Genomic DNA, 16,228 nt, shown 5'->3' on the forward strand with positions numbered 1-16,228 from the left:
CTTCTGGAAATGGGACTGCATCTACTGACAAACAAAATGGAGACTTTCTTGAATGCCCTCTGTGCCTTTTGCGTCTGTCTAGGGACAGATTCCCAGATATCATGACTTGCCCTCACAGGTCATGTGCAGACTGCTTACGGCAGTACTTGAGGATAGAGATCTCTGAAAGTCGGGTTAATATCAGCTGCCCAGAATGTACAGAGAGATTCAATCCACATGATATCCAGTCAATTTTAAATGATGATGTGCTTATGGAGAAGTATGAGGAGTTTATGTTACGCCGGTGGCTGGTGGCAGATCCAGACTGTAGATGGTGCCCTGCTCCAGATTGTGGGTAAGGAAAGACCACATTAGATATATCATGGTTGACGTGCAAATGAAGGGAAGAGAATTCTTCTTCAGTGTTCAAAATATCGCTACTTTGAGTTGTTAAATGCATTCTGTGAATTGAGCAAGGCACTGTTCTGTAATTATGTAGTAACATATGTTAACAACTGTTGTCATAGATATTTATGTCCTTCTAATGCTAAAATTACATTAAGCATTTTCACTAAGTCAGTCTAATTTTTCACAAAAGCAGGGAGAACTTGGCAATGAGGTCCAAAGCTGTTTAACACCACAGTTAAAACATTTTTTGGTGACCGGAAGTCTCTGATTAGAATCTTGCTTTTCGTATGGCAACTTTCTGACTCTACTATGCATTTGAAACACTTTTCCAGTTAGTCCCCGAGTTCATGATTCAATTTTGAATAAATACTTTCCAAAGTTTGAATCTAGCTCGATTTATAGAATGCTTAAACACCTGGGCATTAATGTGACATGCAACTTAAAGTAATTTGTATAATTTAAAAGCCAGCAATACTAACTTTAGCCATAGGTGGAAGATCACTTGGGCTAGTATAGGACTATTGAACTTGAGATTTGCTGGTTATAAGTTGTCTATGAAGTATAAGTAATGCAACAGGTTTTATGGTAACTCTTGCTTCTATGGTTTCTCAATTCTAACCACTAGTGCTCCCCAATATTCTCAACAAGCAATTTGGTACATCAGATGATTGCACAAATTAAGAAGGTTATATGTTTAGTTCATAAATTAATTAATCCCTGGCCAACTATTGCCGCTGGTTCCTGCTTCAGGTGGAGGAAAATGTTGTCTTGGTTGTCGTTGCTGATGGCTTTTCAGAAACTTCTTCTGGAAATCTGTTTGGAACATTCGGTGAGAATAGGATTGGAATCTGCACTGATTGTCGTCAGAATATTTTAGGAAGGATGTGTCAAAGCTGTTATTTAGGCATATCAAAGATGTTCATTGCCTGTGAAATATTTTCTGTTCAGAGGTGGAAGGAAATTGTCCAGCTTGTATTGAGTTAGGAGATTCCTTCCCTCCATGCATTTGAAGGAAAAGTGGCTCCAGGTTGTGATTATTCTTTTTCTAGATGCCAGCTGCACCTGTGCTAGCTAACCTAACTAGCCATACCCAACTTTCAATGGCCCTTTTTAAATTCCTGTGCCAAGCCTTTCCGTGTCCATTCTTATACTATATTGTTTTGAAGGAATGAACTCCTTTAGTGATAATGATTTGTAAAAGAACTATTTTTTTTAAAAAACAAGTAGACATTCATTCATTATTTTCCACTTTGAAAAAGAAACTTCTCTGATATACTGGTTGGCTTGTGCAAAATCAAGAGATTATTTAATGTATCTGTAGCAGAAACTGCAAGAATTTGGAATCTCTTTATCTTGTGTAAAATTGTGCAATTGACAGAGAACAGAGAGCCAGAGCTGTCAGTAAAAACTATTTTCCCTGGGGCTTAACTCAGTTTCAATAGCCTAATGTATTTCTGGGCTTTTGGCCACAAAGTCCAAAAACTTTATAAACCTCTAAAATCATGAGGGGCACAGGTAGGGTGACTAGAACAAGGTTGTTTCTGCAGTGTGAGGGAGTCAAAAATGTTTAAGATGAGAGGGGAAAAACTTAAAAGGGACCTTTTTAAGGGGCAACTTTTTCATGCAGAGGGTGGTATGTATGTGGAATGAGCTGCCATAGGAAGTGGTGGAGTCTGGTACAACTACAACATTTAAAAGACAGCTGGATGGGAATATGAATAGGAAGGGTTTAGCGGGATATGGGCCAAATGCCGGCAAATTTGCTTAGATTAATTTAGGATCTCTGGTCAGCATAGGCAAGTTGGACCAAAAGGTTTGTTTCCATGCTGTACAGCTCTGACTGTAACCATTTCAGGGCTTAATGCAGTAGAAGCTGTTTTGTTAATTTACAAGAGTGGATATTGAAAAGCTATATTTTGTCAATTTGCTACAGTTTTTGATACTTTCAACTGCTCATTGCTTTGATTAATGCAACATTACACCAAATGAAGATAACCATTCCTGATTGGCTGCCAATGAGCAGCAAGATTTGTAGCCAATAAAATTTCAGTTAATTATCTCCCCCTTTTTGAGAAAGAAGTCTTGCATTTTTGACTTTCGCCAGAGTGAAAATGTTGTAACCTAAAGTATAAATAAATGGAAGTTCTGATTTGATGTAGAAATGGGAGTGGTAACTTCTCAAGTATTTAAATAAGAGCATTATACTTTAAATCCCACTTAAAGGCAATCAATTTCAGCAAATATCTTGTGCATGGTATTAGGTCCCTAACTTTAGCTGACCCTTCAGTTTTGTGTGGGTGCAATTTTTAGTTGTGACTACTGAAGTTTTATTAAATAGCATTCTTGATCAATAGCCAAGGCTATTGGCTCTGGCTGTCCGTCTACATGCAAAATCTGAGTTTCTTGTGCGGTGGACCCTTCTTGATCTCAAATGTTAACGCAAATGTAATTAGCGTATGAATGGATTAAAAATATTCCAGAGATTGTGTTGTGGTTTAAATGGTTTTAGATCACTTGGATAGCTTATCTCAAGTTGGCTTTTAAGGAGCATCTTAAAGGAGGAAAGAAAGGTAGGAATTCAGGGTGAAATAGTTGAAGATAAGCATCAATGGTGGAGTGAGAAGAATGAGTGATGTGGAAGAGAACAAAATTGGAGGATTGAAGAGATTTTAGGCGATTGTAAGGCTGCAAGAGAAATGGAGAGGGGCTTAAGTCATAGAAGGATTTACTCTCTAATTTTAAAGTTGACTCTAATGTCTCAGGAACAAGACTGGAGAAAGTCACATGGGTTTGATCCTACCACATGGTGATTGGTTAGAATCTGGAATGCACCGCCCGAAATTGTGGCGCTGGTTCAGTTGTGGCTTTCAAAAAGAAATTGGATAATTATCTGAAGGAAGGCTATTTGCAGATCCTTGAGGGATTTGGGACTAGCTGAATTGCTAGTGCACATTCTCTGCAACAACACTATAGACCAAATGTCCCCTTCCTTTTCTGTAATCATTCTATAATTGTATTAAAATTGATTTTGTATTGTTAAATGCTAAAGTAAATGCTATCTATTAAACACTTAGATAATTTCTTTTTTATTTTTGGAAAGGGGATATTCTATAATTTTGCAATCTTGTTTACACATTGACAGATTAACAGTTGGAATATTTTGAGGAAGTATAAACTTTGAATGTTAAATGTTAAAATTCTTCAAGGATTTTTATGGAGCACATATTAATGTGTTGAATCTCGATTTGTTTTGAATCTCAAACTTGACTCCATCTGGATTCATAGTTGTATTCTAGTTAGGACTTAAACATTCAGTATTGTACCTAGGCCTGTGGATGTAAATAATTAAAAAGAACTGCATGTATTTTTCTATCATTCACTTGCTTCTTTCCTGTATATATTGATTGCATGTTGAGATTCAATTTTTTTTTGTGCTTCTCGATCTGTGCAACATCCACAACTGATCTTTATTTGTGAGCCTCAATAGTGATACCGAGACCATTCACCAGTGAATATGTCAAAAATGAGGTAAATCTCAATGCCGCCTAGTGGTTGATTTACTTGCAATCAGAAGAGAGAATACTGATCAGTCCTAGGATCCCCTCTAGGAGCTCAGTAGGAGCTGCAGATATATTTGAACAACCTGTTGATGTGATATGACACACCTCTGAAGCAGGTGAGACTTGAACCTGGGCCTTCTGGCCCAGAAGTAGGGACACCACCACTGTGCAACAAGTCCTACAATTGTGGCATTATTACTACCCTCACTTAGATAATTAATCAGCACAATCGAGTGGCCATATTGACTTACTGCAGTAACTCAACTGAGCCCTTAACTGAAGCAAGTGAGAGTCTTATTGAATTGGTAGTTTGCACCTTTTCATGCATGTTGGATTATTTGAGTTGTCAGAATTGTGTAATCTTTCGCCTGTTTCTCATGCTGTGCCTACAAATGTACTGTAAGTCCTCAACAGAACTAAAGAAATAACTTCTGATAAGGGTTATGCCTTATGCATTTTGTATTCACACTTCCGCGATTGTCAATTTCTAAAAACCCAGCTTGTGATGTATTAACATCAGGAGTAAACTTGCATTTACATGAAGTTAACATAGTGAAGTATTTTGTTTTACTGAGTCTGTGGGCTGCAAGAGGCAATGTGTACAGTTGCAATCATTAATGGTTCCTGGCCCTCAAAGTAAAATAAAATCAAATGGTACATCAGACTAAACGTCCTTGCCAAACATGAAGCAACCAAAGTATTTCCCCATTTGATACAAAGGAGATCATTCAGCAGACAAGCTGTTGCCTTTCTGGCCCACATTATTTTGTTAAGGCCACTGAGATAAACTGTTTAAGGGCGTTTCTAATAATCTCAATGATTAATTGTAACCAACCTGAAACCATGGAACAGAAAACTATTAAATATTCCAAACTACAAGACTTTGTTCAATATTAGAATTGCATGTAAAGATGGGTATGTGACATTTGAATACTTCTCGCAAAGCTGCCTGACAACACTGCAAACGTTTAAACTGGGTAACATATATAAATTTTAACCTTTTTTTTCAATATGGCAGGGAGTAGTTTAAATAAAGACTGACTCCTTTCCCCCCACCCCTCTACTACTCCCCTCCCCCCCCCCCACCCCCACTTTTCTTCCTCTCTCTCATTCTTTTCATTCATTCTCTCGCTGTCTCTCTGTCTTTCTTTCTACTCAGCTCCCCCTCCAACTCCTCTATCCCACCCCTCCCTGTTTGTCTCAAACTCACTGTTGCTTCTTCGCTGCATGGTGGAATTTTAAAAATATGACCTGCCTTGACTGCGAAACTGAAGACCAATTTGAAATAAGCACAAAAGTCAAATATAATTCTGCACGTGAAGACCCTGCCTATCAAGTCCTCCCTCAGGCCTGGTGTCAAATCATGGTGTTCCCTGGCCCTTTTTTCCATTCCTAACTTTCAAAGTCAGTGCTTCAATTATTGACAATAGCTAAGAAGTGAGGAATGGAATGCCGTGAGACTAGAAATTTAAACTATTTGTTTACTTTTAATTGTTTGTGCTTTCTTTAACAGTTTTCATCTTGAAGTCCCTTGCAGTTGACCCTGACTAGTTTCTGAACTTGAGTTTTTCTGAATACTGCTGTGACTGTAGTTTTCTAACCCTGAGAATAAAAGTTTAACACTGGCAGTTACTGTACGATCATTAGGGTTGTTCTGTACGCTAACCATACTGTGAATTAAAGCTTTGTTTGTCTCTGTAGAGATTCATAGAAACAGGAGTAGGTTATTCATCCCCTTGAGCCTGTTCTGCCATTTAATGAGAAATGCTTATCTGAGGCCTATTTTCATATACCTGCCTTTGGCCCATCTCGCTTAATACCTTTGCTTAACAGAAATGTATTTATCTCAGATGTCTAATTATTAGCTGATCTAATCTCCACTGCCTTTCGTGGAAAAGCATTCCAAAATCCTCCACCTTTTGATTATAGAAGTGTTTCCTGACACACACCACCTGAATGATCTGGTCCTAATTCTCAGACTCTGTCCTCTAATATTTTAATTTCCAACCAGTGATATCTTTTTATTTACCCTTCTTTTTCCCCATTAATATCTTGACTTTTTATCAGATTCCCCCCATTATATTGTTCTTTAGCCCAAAATGGATAACCTCCTTACTTGCTTACGTTGAAGTCCACATTTTGACCCATTCACTTAGTTTGTCAATAATTCTTTGTAGACAGTGTAGATGAAACCATAAAGTTACAATGCTGCCTAACTTTGTGAGATCAGCAAGTTTGGATATATGACTTTCTATGCCATTATCTAAGTTATTAATAAATAAAGTGAATATTGAGACCCTATCTCGGATCCTTGTTGGGACACTACTGGTCATATCTTGCCATTTTGAGTACGTATCCACTATTCCTACTTTCTGCTGTCTGCCACTCAAACAATTTCCCAGCCATGTCCGTAATCTTGCCTCCAATCCGTAGGCATTCGCCTTAGTTAAGAAACTTGTGTGGGGTTTTATCAAATGCTTTCTGGAAATCCACATAAACAACATTCATAAACATTCCCCTGTCCACCACCTAGGTCACATTTGAAGCTTCGAACCACATCTTTGGAAGTTAAGATGATCTGGTTAAATGTCACAATAGTTTACTAATGTTACAAATCTTTCAGTCATACTATTGGGCTGCGATAGTCACACCCATAAACTAAAATACTTTGGTACAGTCACAGAATGGCATCAATGACTGTACTAACCTTGTAATTTGGTTTATTTGTTCAATTGGAGAGCTAGAATTTAGGTCAAACATGCTTTGTAAAGTTTTGAGTCTTGGTAAAATAGATTTGAAGGTTTGCATGAAGTTGTTTAGTGAATCAAACTTGCGAAGTCCAAGAATCATTTGGGATGCATATATGGCTTGTTTATGATTTGAGGAACTCATTTGATGCCCAGTGAAAAAAAGCAATGATAAGGACTGAACTTGTTTTTCTCATAGATCACAACTAATATATTTTTACTTTTTCAGTTATGCAGTGATAGCGTTTGGCTGTGCCAGCTGTCCTAAACTCACTTGTGCCCGTGAAGGATGTGGCACTGAGTTCTGTTACCACTGTAAGCAAATATGGCATCCAAATCAGACTTGCGATGCAGCACGTCAACAGAGAGCGCAGAGTTTGCGATTAAGAACAATACGCTCTTCATCAATCAGCTACAGTCAGGAATCTGGTGCAGCAGGTACAGAAAACTGGACTCTTCGTAGATACGTTCAGGACGAGATTTCGGGAAGAAAGGGGTTACCTGAAATAAACAGCCTCCTGGTCAATCAGATTTTACCATCTCGCTCCACAGGTAACCATTTTCTTAATGGAATCTCCTATAGAAACACACAATCTTTTCAGGTTTCCAGGATTGCTGTCCTATTGCCCAGTTTTCTAATGTTGTAAACCGTATCGACATTTTAAAAATTCTCTTGGCCAAACAGACAACTGGGCCAGTGTATTTTTGTCATGAACCTCCCCTGTGAAGATGTTGGTATTTGTCAAGTTGTACATGTTTAATCTTGCTGGCAAGGAAAAATAAATACTTGAAAACAGGTGACTCATATAAAACTTATTGCTTTCACCAAACCATCATGCTATGCAATCTCAAAATAGTATCTGCTTGTGCAATCATACATGATATGGTGTAAGTTTATCTTTTAAAATTACTTACAATCTTGAGAACATTGAGTGTTCCTATGTGTCAAGTGGCACCATGTTCCCACAGAATCCATCTATACAATCTTGGCTACAAGTACGTGAATTCTCCTTGTGAACACTTCTGTCAAAGATGATAACATTTATCAACAATAGGAGAAGTTCTTACTGTGTGTGGACATTAGGCAGACAGTGCCGTTGGGTAACTTGCCTAGTGTTTGTGAAACAGGTTTCAATTCTATTTCATTGTCGAGCTGTGAGCAACCATTGGACTGGATGGCCTTTCAACGGAGTTGACTCAGAAATATGACTTGTGGGAGGGGAGGTGAAAGGGGGCATTTTTGACGGACGCTTTGTGTTCTTCCTGGCTCCAGAAAAATCCAAACAGAAACTTAGATGACTTTCCACAACCTTTCCTGGTTTAAGCAACTTCATGTCTTGCTGCAGTGGATCATGTGTGAGATTTATTCTCCATTCCTTAGAACCTAAAGTTAAAGCACAAAAACATGCTATTCAATCCAGCTCGTCTTTGTCAGTGATTTATAGTCAACACTGGTGTTCTCCCAGCTTATTTAAACTCTGCTGTCTCATATTTCCCTTTAAATTGACTTGTGTCGTTTGCTTCAATCATGCATGTGATAGCACATGCCACATTCTAACCACTCTGGGTGGAAAAAGTTTTGCCTGACTTCCTTGTTGGATTCACATTACAAGGAGGGCCCTCGCTTGCAACAGACAGGTGCCTGAGTCTCCCAGATACAAGTCCAAATGGGTGTCAGATCAGGGCTGTCACTCTTTGGGATGTGAACATCAGCTTCTACGTCCTGTATACTTGGCCTTTCTTGGATTAAATCCTATAACATGGATCATCTTCTGACACAAGCGAACAGTGGGTACTTTGTGTGCCATGGTAGCTTTAACTTGTATTATTAATTTCAAGGCTGTAACATGCATAATCCCATCTGGAATCAAATAATAAAAAGCCTATGAACTGAAAGGTGAGGGGGCAAATAGAAATTAACGAGTACTTATTAGTCTGTGGTTTAAGAATTTGAAAAGCTGGTTGCACAGTTTAATTCAGTTTACAAAGATTGGATCCTTGTGCCTAGTTATTTTTGTTTGTTTATATTTTTCAATGTGATTTACCATTGCCTCTTATTTCACAGCAGATGATATTAAGCCTTGTCCACGATGTGCAGCATACATAATAAAAATGAATGATGGAAGCTGCAATCATATGACTTGTGCAGTATGTGGTTGTGAGTTCTGTTGGCTCTGCATGAAAGAAATCTCTGACTTACACTATCTAAGGTAAGTCTTTAACAGTAACTAAATTTTGAAAGGCTGATTCCAGAATTGTGGACACTTTTTTTAGGATTTTTCTCAGTGTTGAATGTCACCAACAATTGCCATTTACTTCGTACCTTTATTAAGTTGTATAAGTTCCCAAGACACTTTTTATTATTAACCAAAATTTGGCTCTAGTTAAGGGGAAGAGAGGTTAGAACATACAGATTTAAGGTCACCACGAGGGGGTCTTGATGAGTGAGTGTTAGTGAGTTGGAGAGATTTATGAAGGGAATTCTAGAACTCCAGACTAAATGACTGATGGCATGATTGCCACTGGTGGAGTTAAAAAAAATTGTACGAAGCCGGAATTGCAGAGTCGTAGGGTTGGAGGAGGTGAAAGAACAAGGGAGTGGTGATGCCGTGAAGGACTTTAAAAGATCAACGGGAATTTTAAAATCAATGTGTTGTCACATCTGAGCCAATTATATCTGCAAACATAAGGGGACCGGGTGAGTGGGACTTGGTGCGAGTCAAGATACCAGCAATTGAGATTTTGGAATAGATCTATTTTAGGAGGGTGCTTGAATAGTTGAGCCTAAAGATAACCAAAGCAAGGTTGAGATTTTACCAGTACAAGTGGAATGTGCTCCATGTTAGAAATGGAAATAGATGCTGTTAATGATGGAGAATACATGATGTCAAAAGCTTCATTCAGATTCTTTGAGAATGCCAAGTATGCAAACAATCTGTCAGCCTCAGACAGCAATTGGAAAAGATTAGTGTCTAGGAAATTTAGTTTTTGTTGAGGATCTAAGATGGTTGCTTTTGACTTTAGCATTTAATTGGAGGAAATATCTGGCATTGGATGCTGGACAAGCAGTGTGATAAATTGGGTGTTGATGGCTTGGTTAGAACTGGTGGGTGCTAACGTGTTTTCCACGTCTGAGGCATTCCAATGCAGTATCCATTGTTTTCATTATAAATACCAAAAATTGCTTAGTGTTGTAACTTATAGCTGCCGGAGCGGAGGCATTGTAGCACCACCACTGACCAGAGATTGTAATTACAGCACAACCACATTACGTAGGCAGTTATATTACAAATGCAGATGAAGAAATTTAAATTGGAAATATGGAATTTTCCATGTCTTTGCTTTATCCAAAGACTGCACTTTGATCTCGACTGGTTAAAAATCTTGGCAATGCACAATTCCTTTAATATCAAAACATTTGTCTTAGTTACCATTATCAATTGTCCTGATGAAGTTGCTGGTCAGTAGATGATTATATGAAATGAGTTTCTAAAATAAGTCCAAAATTCAAACTTTCTGTATTTAAAATGTCAACTGACAACAGTGAACATCATATGCTATTTCCTAGTATTTAAGTGAATTGGCAGGGTATCTATTATTCTGGACTGGGTTTGTTTTAAAGCGTGGAAAGCTGGTTCTGCACATGTCTGATGGAAAAGTATTCCTAAATATTTAAAATGCAACATAAATGGGCTTGGAAGCTTTTTTTGTTACAGTACATCCTTGTTAAAACTTGAAGCTGTGTTCCTGAAAATCATGAATTGAAATAACTTTCAGTGAAACACTGTTCCCATAGGAGCCAATATTAAAATTATAGTCAAGTTCTGTAGGACTTGTCAGGAGAAAGCAAATATTATACCCTTCAAGTTGAAATCCTTTGCAATGCTAGGTTCCTGCACTGGTAAATGAAATAATTTTTAAGATAAAATAAGTTTAAAAATATGAAAGTAAAATGTAACTTGAAACTTGGATTACCTTCATCTCACCTATAATACTGCTTCCTGATCCTTCTGGCTGCTGTAAACCTGCCTTGCTCCTCGACCTTGAGTTATGGCCTCATCTCTTTCCTTGACCTTGTGAGTACTGGCCTTCCTGTTGTCTAACCTCCCTCTTGTCCTTCTCAGGACTTGCATTCAAATCCAAGATCTAGATGGAGTCTGAAGGTGGATCTCCGATCTTGTAAAAGTAAGAGTCCCAGTGGTTCAGAAGTGCAGGAGCTTTTAAGATCAGTGTCTTGAAATGTTCTCGTTTATAGTTTTCCCTCTCTTGAGCCCTCACTATGACCAAGTGCTTGGAAGAAGAGCGTGAGGTAGGAGCAGTTTTGAAAGTCATTGAAAAAACCATGTTGGTTGCAAAAACTTCAGGACTGCTTAACCATCGGGACTCGCACTGCCACAACATTGGACTGCAACTTCTGATCGAATCTGACCGAAATTGATCGGGTTGTGTGGGTGATTCGTGGAGTGGAGGGGGAAATCAAGAATTTGCAACTGGGAGGAGTACGGTGACTCAGTGGTTAGCACTGCTGCCTCTCAGTGCCAGGAACCCAGGTTGGATTCCACCCTCTGGCGACTGTCTGTGTGGACTTTGCACGTTCTCCCCATGTCTGTGTAGATTTCCTCCCATGGTCCAAAATGTGCAGGCGAGGTGGATTGGCCATGCTAAATTGCCCATAGTGTTCAGGGATGTGTAGATTAGGTGGGGAGCTATAGGTTCTGGGTGGGATGCTCTGAGGTTCGGTATGGACTTGTTGGGCCACACGGCCTCTTTCCACACTGTAGGGATTCTGAATGGAGCAAGAGGCTGCAATTAGGAGGGCTCATGGAATAAGGGAGCTGCCAATAGGTCAGGTAGGAAATAACATTCAAATGAATCTCCTGATGCTAAATGAGATTTCAGGCCCCGTTAATTTACTGACGATCAATTTCTTCACTGTCTTATTCATTTTGAATGAAATCCATATTATTTGAATACCATATTTTTAAGAATATAACATAAATTTGAGCAGAGTCAGGCCCCTTATGACTGCTGTGCCAATCAGTAAGATCATGCTGTTAACTCCACTTGTTGCTTATCTCCTTGACTTCTGTTTTAATCAAAATTGTATTTAACTCAACTTTTGATATTTAATAACCCAGCCTTCACTATTCTCCAGAGTAGAGTATTCCAAAAATTAATGATCCTCTGAGAGAAGAAATTCTTCCCCATCTCCATCTTAAATGGGGAACTCATTGTTTGGATGCTCTGTCTCTTAGTTCTAGATTTCCCCATGAGGGAAACATCATGTCAGCATCAACTGTCAAGCTCACTCAGATGCTTACATCATTTCAATTTTTAAATTCTCATTGTCCTAAAGTCTAATGTATGTAAGCCCAACCTGCTTCACCTTTTTCCTCATAAGACAGCCCCTACGTCCTGGGGTACTGACCTCCTGAATTTTCTTTGAACTGCTTCAAGCACAAGGATATCTCTGACTAAGAAAAGACAGCAAAACTGTACAAGTACTTTAGGTGTGGTCTTACCAGCCCCCCAGTTGTACACTTGTAGCAAAACCTCCTTGCCTTTATACTGCATCCTCACCTTGCAATAAAGACCAGTGTCCCATTTGCTATGCTAATTACTTGCTGGGTCTCTGAATGCCAAACTTTTGTGATTTTATGTACAGGATATCCAGATCCCTGTGTACCACAACGTTCTGTAGCCTATCTTTGGGAGGAAGAATAGAAAAACAAAATATTATTTACCAAGTGGATGACTTCACCATTTCCCACATTATATTCCAAATGCCAAACTATTTCCCACTCAATGTATAGCGATGAATCCGATAGACATTTGTTCAGTGCTTAGTTTTGGGTTTGCCCAATTGTGTTTAATTCTGTCTTCTCGGAAAAATATTCTCCGTCCTCTTCTAATAATTTTAGCAACTTTGTTTCCACTTTTCATTTCCTCCAAACAAAGGAGCTTGCAATTAACACATTTTCTTGTCAGACTGCTCACAAGATAGTAAGACAGGTGTTTAAAGAGTTGCATCATAATTACCATAATTTAGCCTGTCCAAGGAGAGTATCCAGCTTGTATTTGTGTTGATAACTCTAAGTGCTATTGAAATAACAATTTTCATTCCTATTTGAAGCACAAGTGATGGAACTACTTTTATTATTCGTCTCGGTTTGTGATTTGCTGAGTGAGATTTGGAAACTACCCTCAATTGTTATTCAAATGAGCATCTGATAACAGATGAAAGATTGTAATCTGTTTTTGTAATTTGCACTGGTTTGTTCAGGTCATATGAAAAGTGAAATCTCAATCTGTGAAATCATTTAATGAGAGCAGGTTGTAAAGTCATTTTTTTTACACCTTCTCATGACTTTTATTAACTATGGATTTCAGGTGTCAAATGATCACCTATTTGTCAGCACTTGAATATTTTTAAGTGCCTTTGTTCCATAAATATGCTGTCCTGTATATATCTAAGTGGTGAGCTTTAAAAACATTCATTTTTTTAAAGTTGTTAGAAAAGTCCAATTGAATTTTTTTGATATTGACTTATGTTTTTATCTCCTATTTAGTCCATCTGGCTGTACGTTTTGGGGAAAGAAACCTTGGAGTCGTAAAAAGAAGATTCTGTGGCAGCTTGGCACGTTGGTTGGTGCTCCTGTTGGAATAGCTCTCATTGCAGGGATTGCCATTCCAGCCATGATTATTGGGATTCCTGTATATGTAGGCCGAAAGGTACAGTAAAGACCTCAGTTTTAACGTTTTAAAATACATTGTGCAGATTTAGAACTTGTCAGTACATTTTCTTGTTAGTAATCAAAGTTGCATTGCCTGTTGGAGGAATTTGAATCTTCTCTTTTTCCTGTGTTTTGATTACTGAATCTAAAACATGGCGACTCTTGACTTGTAAGTGAGTCTCCCCACAGTAGTACACTTTATGCAGCTCTAGGTATGTGAAGAAAAAAAGTTAGTGAAGCCATATGTAGGTCCCTTACAATTAGAAGCAGGATAAGTTATAATGGAAACAGATGGCAGACCAATTCACTACGTATTTTGGTTTGTCTTCACAAAGGACATAAATAACATCCCAAAAGTCTCAAGGTATAGTGAGAGGGAGGAACTGAAGAAAATCCATATTCGTCAGGAAATATTGGAGAAACTGATGGGATTAAAGGCTAATAAATTCCACAGCTTGATAAACTACATCCCAGAGTACTTAAGTGGCCTTAGAATTAGTCATAGAAATAGTGGTCATCTTTCAAGATTCTACAGACCAAGGAAAGTTTCCTATGGATTGGAGGGTAGCTAATGAAACTCCACTCCTTTGTTTAAAAAGAGGAGTTAGTGCTAACAGGGAATTATAGACCAGAATCATAGTCTTAACATTGGTGGGGAAAATGCTAGAGTCTACGATCACAGATTTAATACCAGAGCACCAAGTTTTCAGGTGACAGAGTTGGGTGTGAGGAGATGCAGAGATGCTTCAATGTGATTTAGGCAAGTTGCATCAGTGGGCAACCGCATGGCAGATGCAGTATAACGTGGATAAATCAAAAATTATACATTTTGTTAGTTTAAAAACAGGAAGACAGATTATTATTTGAATGGCAGCAAATTGGGAAGGGAGGTGGTGCAATGAGACATGAGTGCCCGTATACACCAGTTGCTGAAAATAATCATGCAGGGGCCCAGGAGATGGTGAAAAATGCTACGTCAGCTTTTGTGACGAGATTTGAGTGTAGGAGCAGGGATGTCTTGATGAAATGGTACGTAGCCTTGGTGAGGCCACATATGGAGTATTGTGTGAAGTTTTGCTCACTTTACCTGAGGAACATTGTTCTGGCTATGCAGGGAGTACAACAAGGATATACCAGATTGATTTCTGGGATAGTAAGACAGATGTATGAAGAGAGACTGGATCGGTTAGGGCTATCTTCACTGGAGTTTAGAAGATTGAGGGTGTATCTCTTTTAAAAACCAAAAATTCTAACAGGCCTATATCGGGGTAAATGCAGGAAAGATGTTCCCAGTGAACAGGGGTCACAATCTTGGGATACAGTTGTAAACCATTAAGGACTAAGATGAAGAGAAATTTCTTCATCCAAAAAAGTGGTGAGCCTGTGGAATTTTCTGCCCCAGAAAGCGTTTGAGGGCAAGACATTGAATGTTTTCAGGTAGAAATTAGTTATATGTTAGGGCTAAAGGGTACGGGGAGAAAGTGGGAACAGAGTACTGAATTGGATAATCAGCAATGATTCTACTGAATGTGGAGTAGGTTCAAAGGGCTGAATGGCCCACTCTTCTGATTTTCTATGTTTCTGTCTTGTTAAGGAAGGTTTCTTAAAGTACTACTACCCATATTCGAGCATTCTCTTTTAGAGACAAAGGAACATCTGAATTGCATTTTTTTAATGGTAGATTTGATTTGATCTGGAGGCAGTGGAAAGATTGAGAACCAGGACAGTGGGGATTAGAATAGGGCAAAAATAATCCAATTTGTATTCTTGAGGACTATGTACGTTTTTGTTTCTGGCAATCGATTTTAAGTTTCAGAATTTTAAACAAAAAAATTCCTCTATATTTTGCATGACCTTGTTAGATTTTCACTTGTAAGACACAGCTGCCAAAAAGTTGTGAACTGTGCTAATAAATGTTTGCCATGTCAAATTGTTAATCTCTCTTTTTATTGTCTGTATAAATGATATTAAATCCACATTCTAAATTTTAATTAAATGAATAAATTTTTCAAAATGGGTTTCAGATGAGTGCTGTGTCCAGCAGATCTGTGAAGTAGACTGCATTAAAAACACTTTTTTTTATTATTTTTTTCCATAAAATGCTATCTCAGAAAATTTCTTTCATGGTGGGCAGTAGAACATACAGGTGTTCATTCCCCTCTCTTCTCCCCATTCTCTTTCTGCCTAGTTGTATTATTCTTGCTTTTATTTAGACTGGCCTGTCAGAACAGAATCCAAAAACTATTGAAGTAATCCTAAATCTTGTACAATTCTGACTGTGATCCTTCCAAAGAATTTCTCCCTGATGCTAACCTTTCTTGGAGGACAAAAATCTCTAGTAGATGAACTGTGCATGTTTAAGTCTTTGTGATGCAGAGTTTGTGCATCGAAAGCAACTGACCCTCTTGTTTGAAGCCCCTCCTCCTTTCTGGATTTAATGGAAAAGAATTTGGAATGGTCTCTAGAAAGCATGAGTACATATTCTTTTAAAAAATATGGTATTATTTAATGTTAAAAACTCAGACAACTACAGTTCATTCTGAGGAGGTTTGGCTTTATTGCTGACTGTTATCAGATTTGTGTTTGCTTCCCTTTTTTTGAGATGTAAAGTAACTAGTTAATTATTTTTGGGGTCTCCATATCTATTTGTAAGAAATGTGATTAACCAGTCCACAAAGGGTCACAGACATCACTGTCCATTAGAAAGATAATCAATATATAACTTAAAGACCACCACTCTGCCAACATGGGGCAAGGCAAGGAGACCACCATAGCTCATGGGTATTGGAGCCATGCCTTT

The 16,228-nt window shown here is 38.3% G+C and overlaps 1 protein-coding gene across 2 annotated transcripts in view; it reads left to right on the forward strand.

Moving 5' to 3' along the window:
• Positions 1-6: 6 nt before the first annotated feature.
• rnf19a (ring finger protein 19A, RBR E3 ubiquitin protein ligase) overlaps positions 7-16,228 on the forward strand; it is a 32,690-nt gene continuing 16,468 nt past the window's right edge. For both annotated transcript variants that reach the window (XM_020528851.2, XM_048595825.1), the window contains exons 1-4: positions 7-334; positions 6,924-7,246; positions 8,763-8,904; positions 13,264-13,426. In XM_020528851.2, the coding sequence (XP_020384440.2) occupies positions 102-334; positions 6,924-7,246; positions 8,763-8,904; positions 13,264-13,426 (861 nt within the window). In that variant the 5' untranslated portion in view covers positions 7-101. The remainder of the gene's footprint in view (positions 335-6,923; positions 7,247-8,762; positions 8,905-13,263; positions 13,427-16,228) is intronic.

Source organism: Rhincodon typus, chromosome 4, assembly GCF_021869965.1.
Source record: "Rhincodon typus isolate 14 chromosome 4, sRhiTyp1.1, whole genome shotgun sequence".
In the NCBI taxonomy this organism is placed as follows: Eukaryota; Metazoa; Chordata; class Chondrichthyes; order Orectolobiformes; family Rhincodontidae; genus Rhincodon; species Rhincodon typus.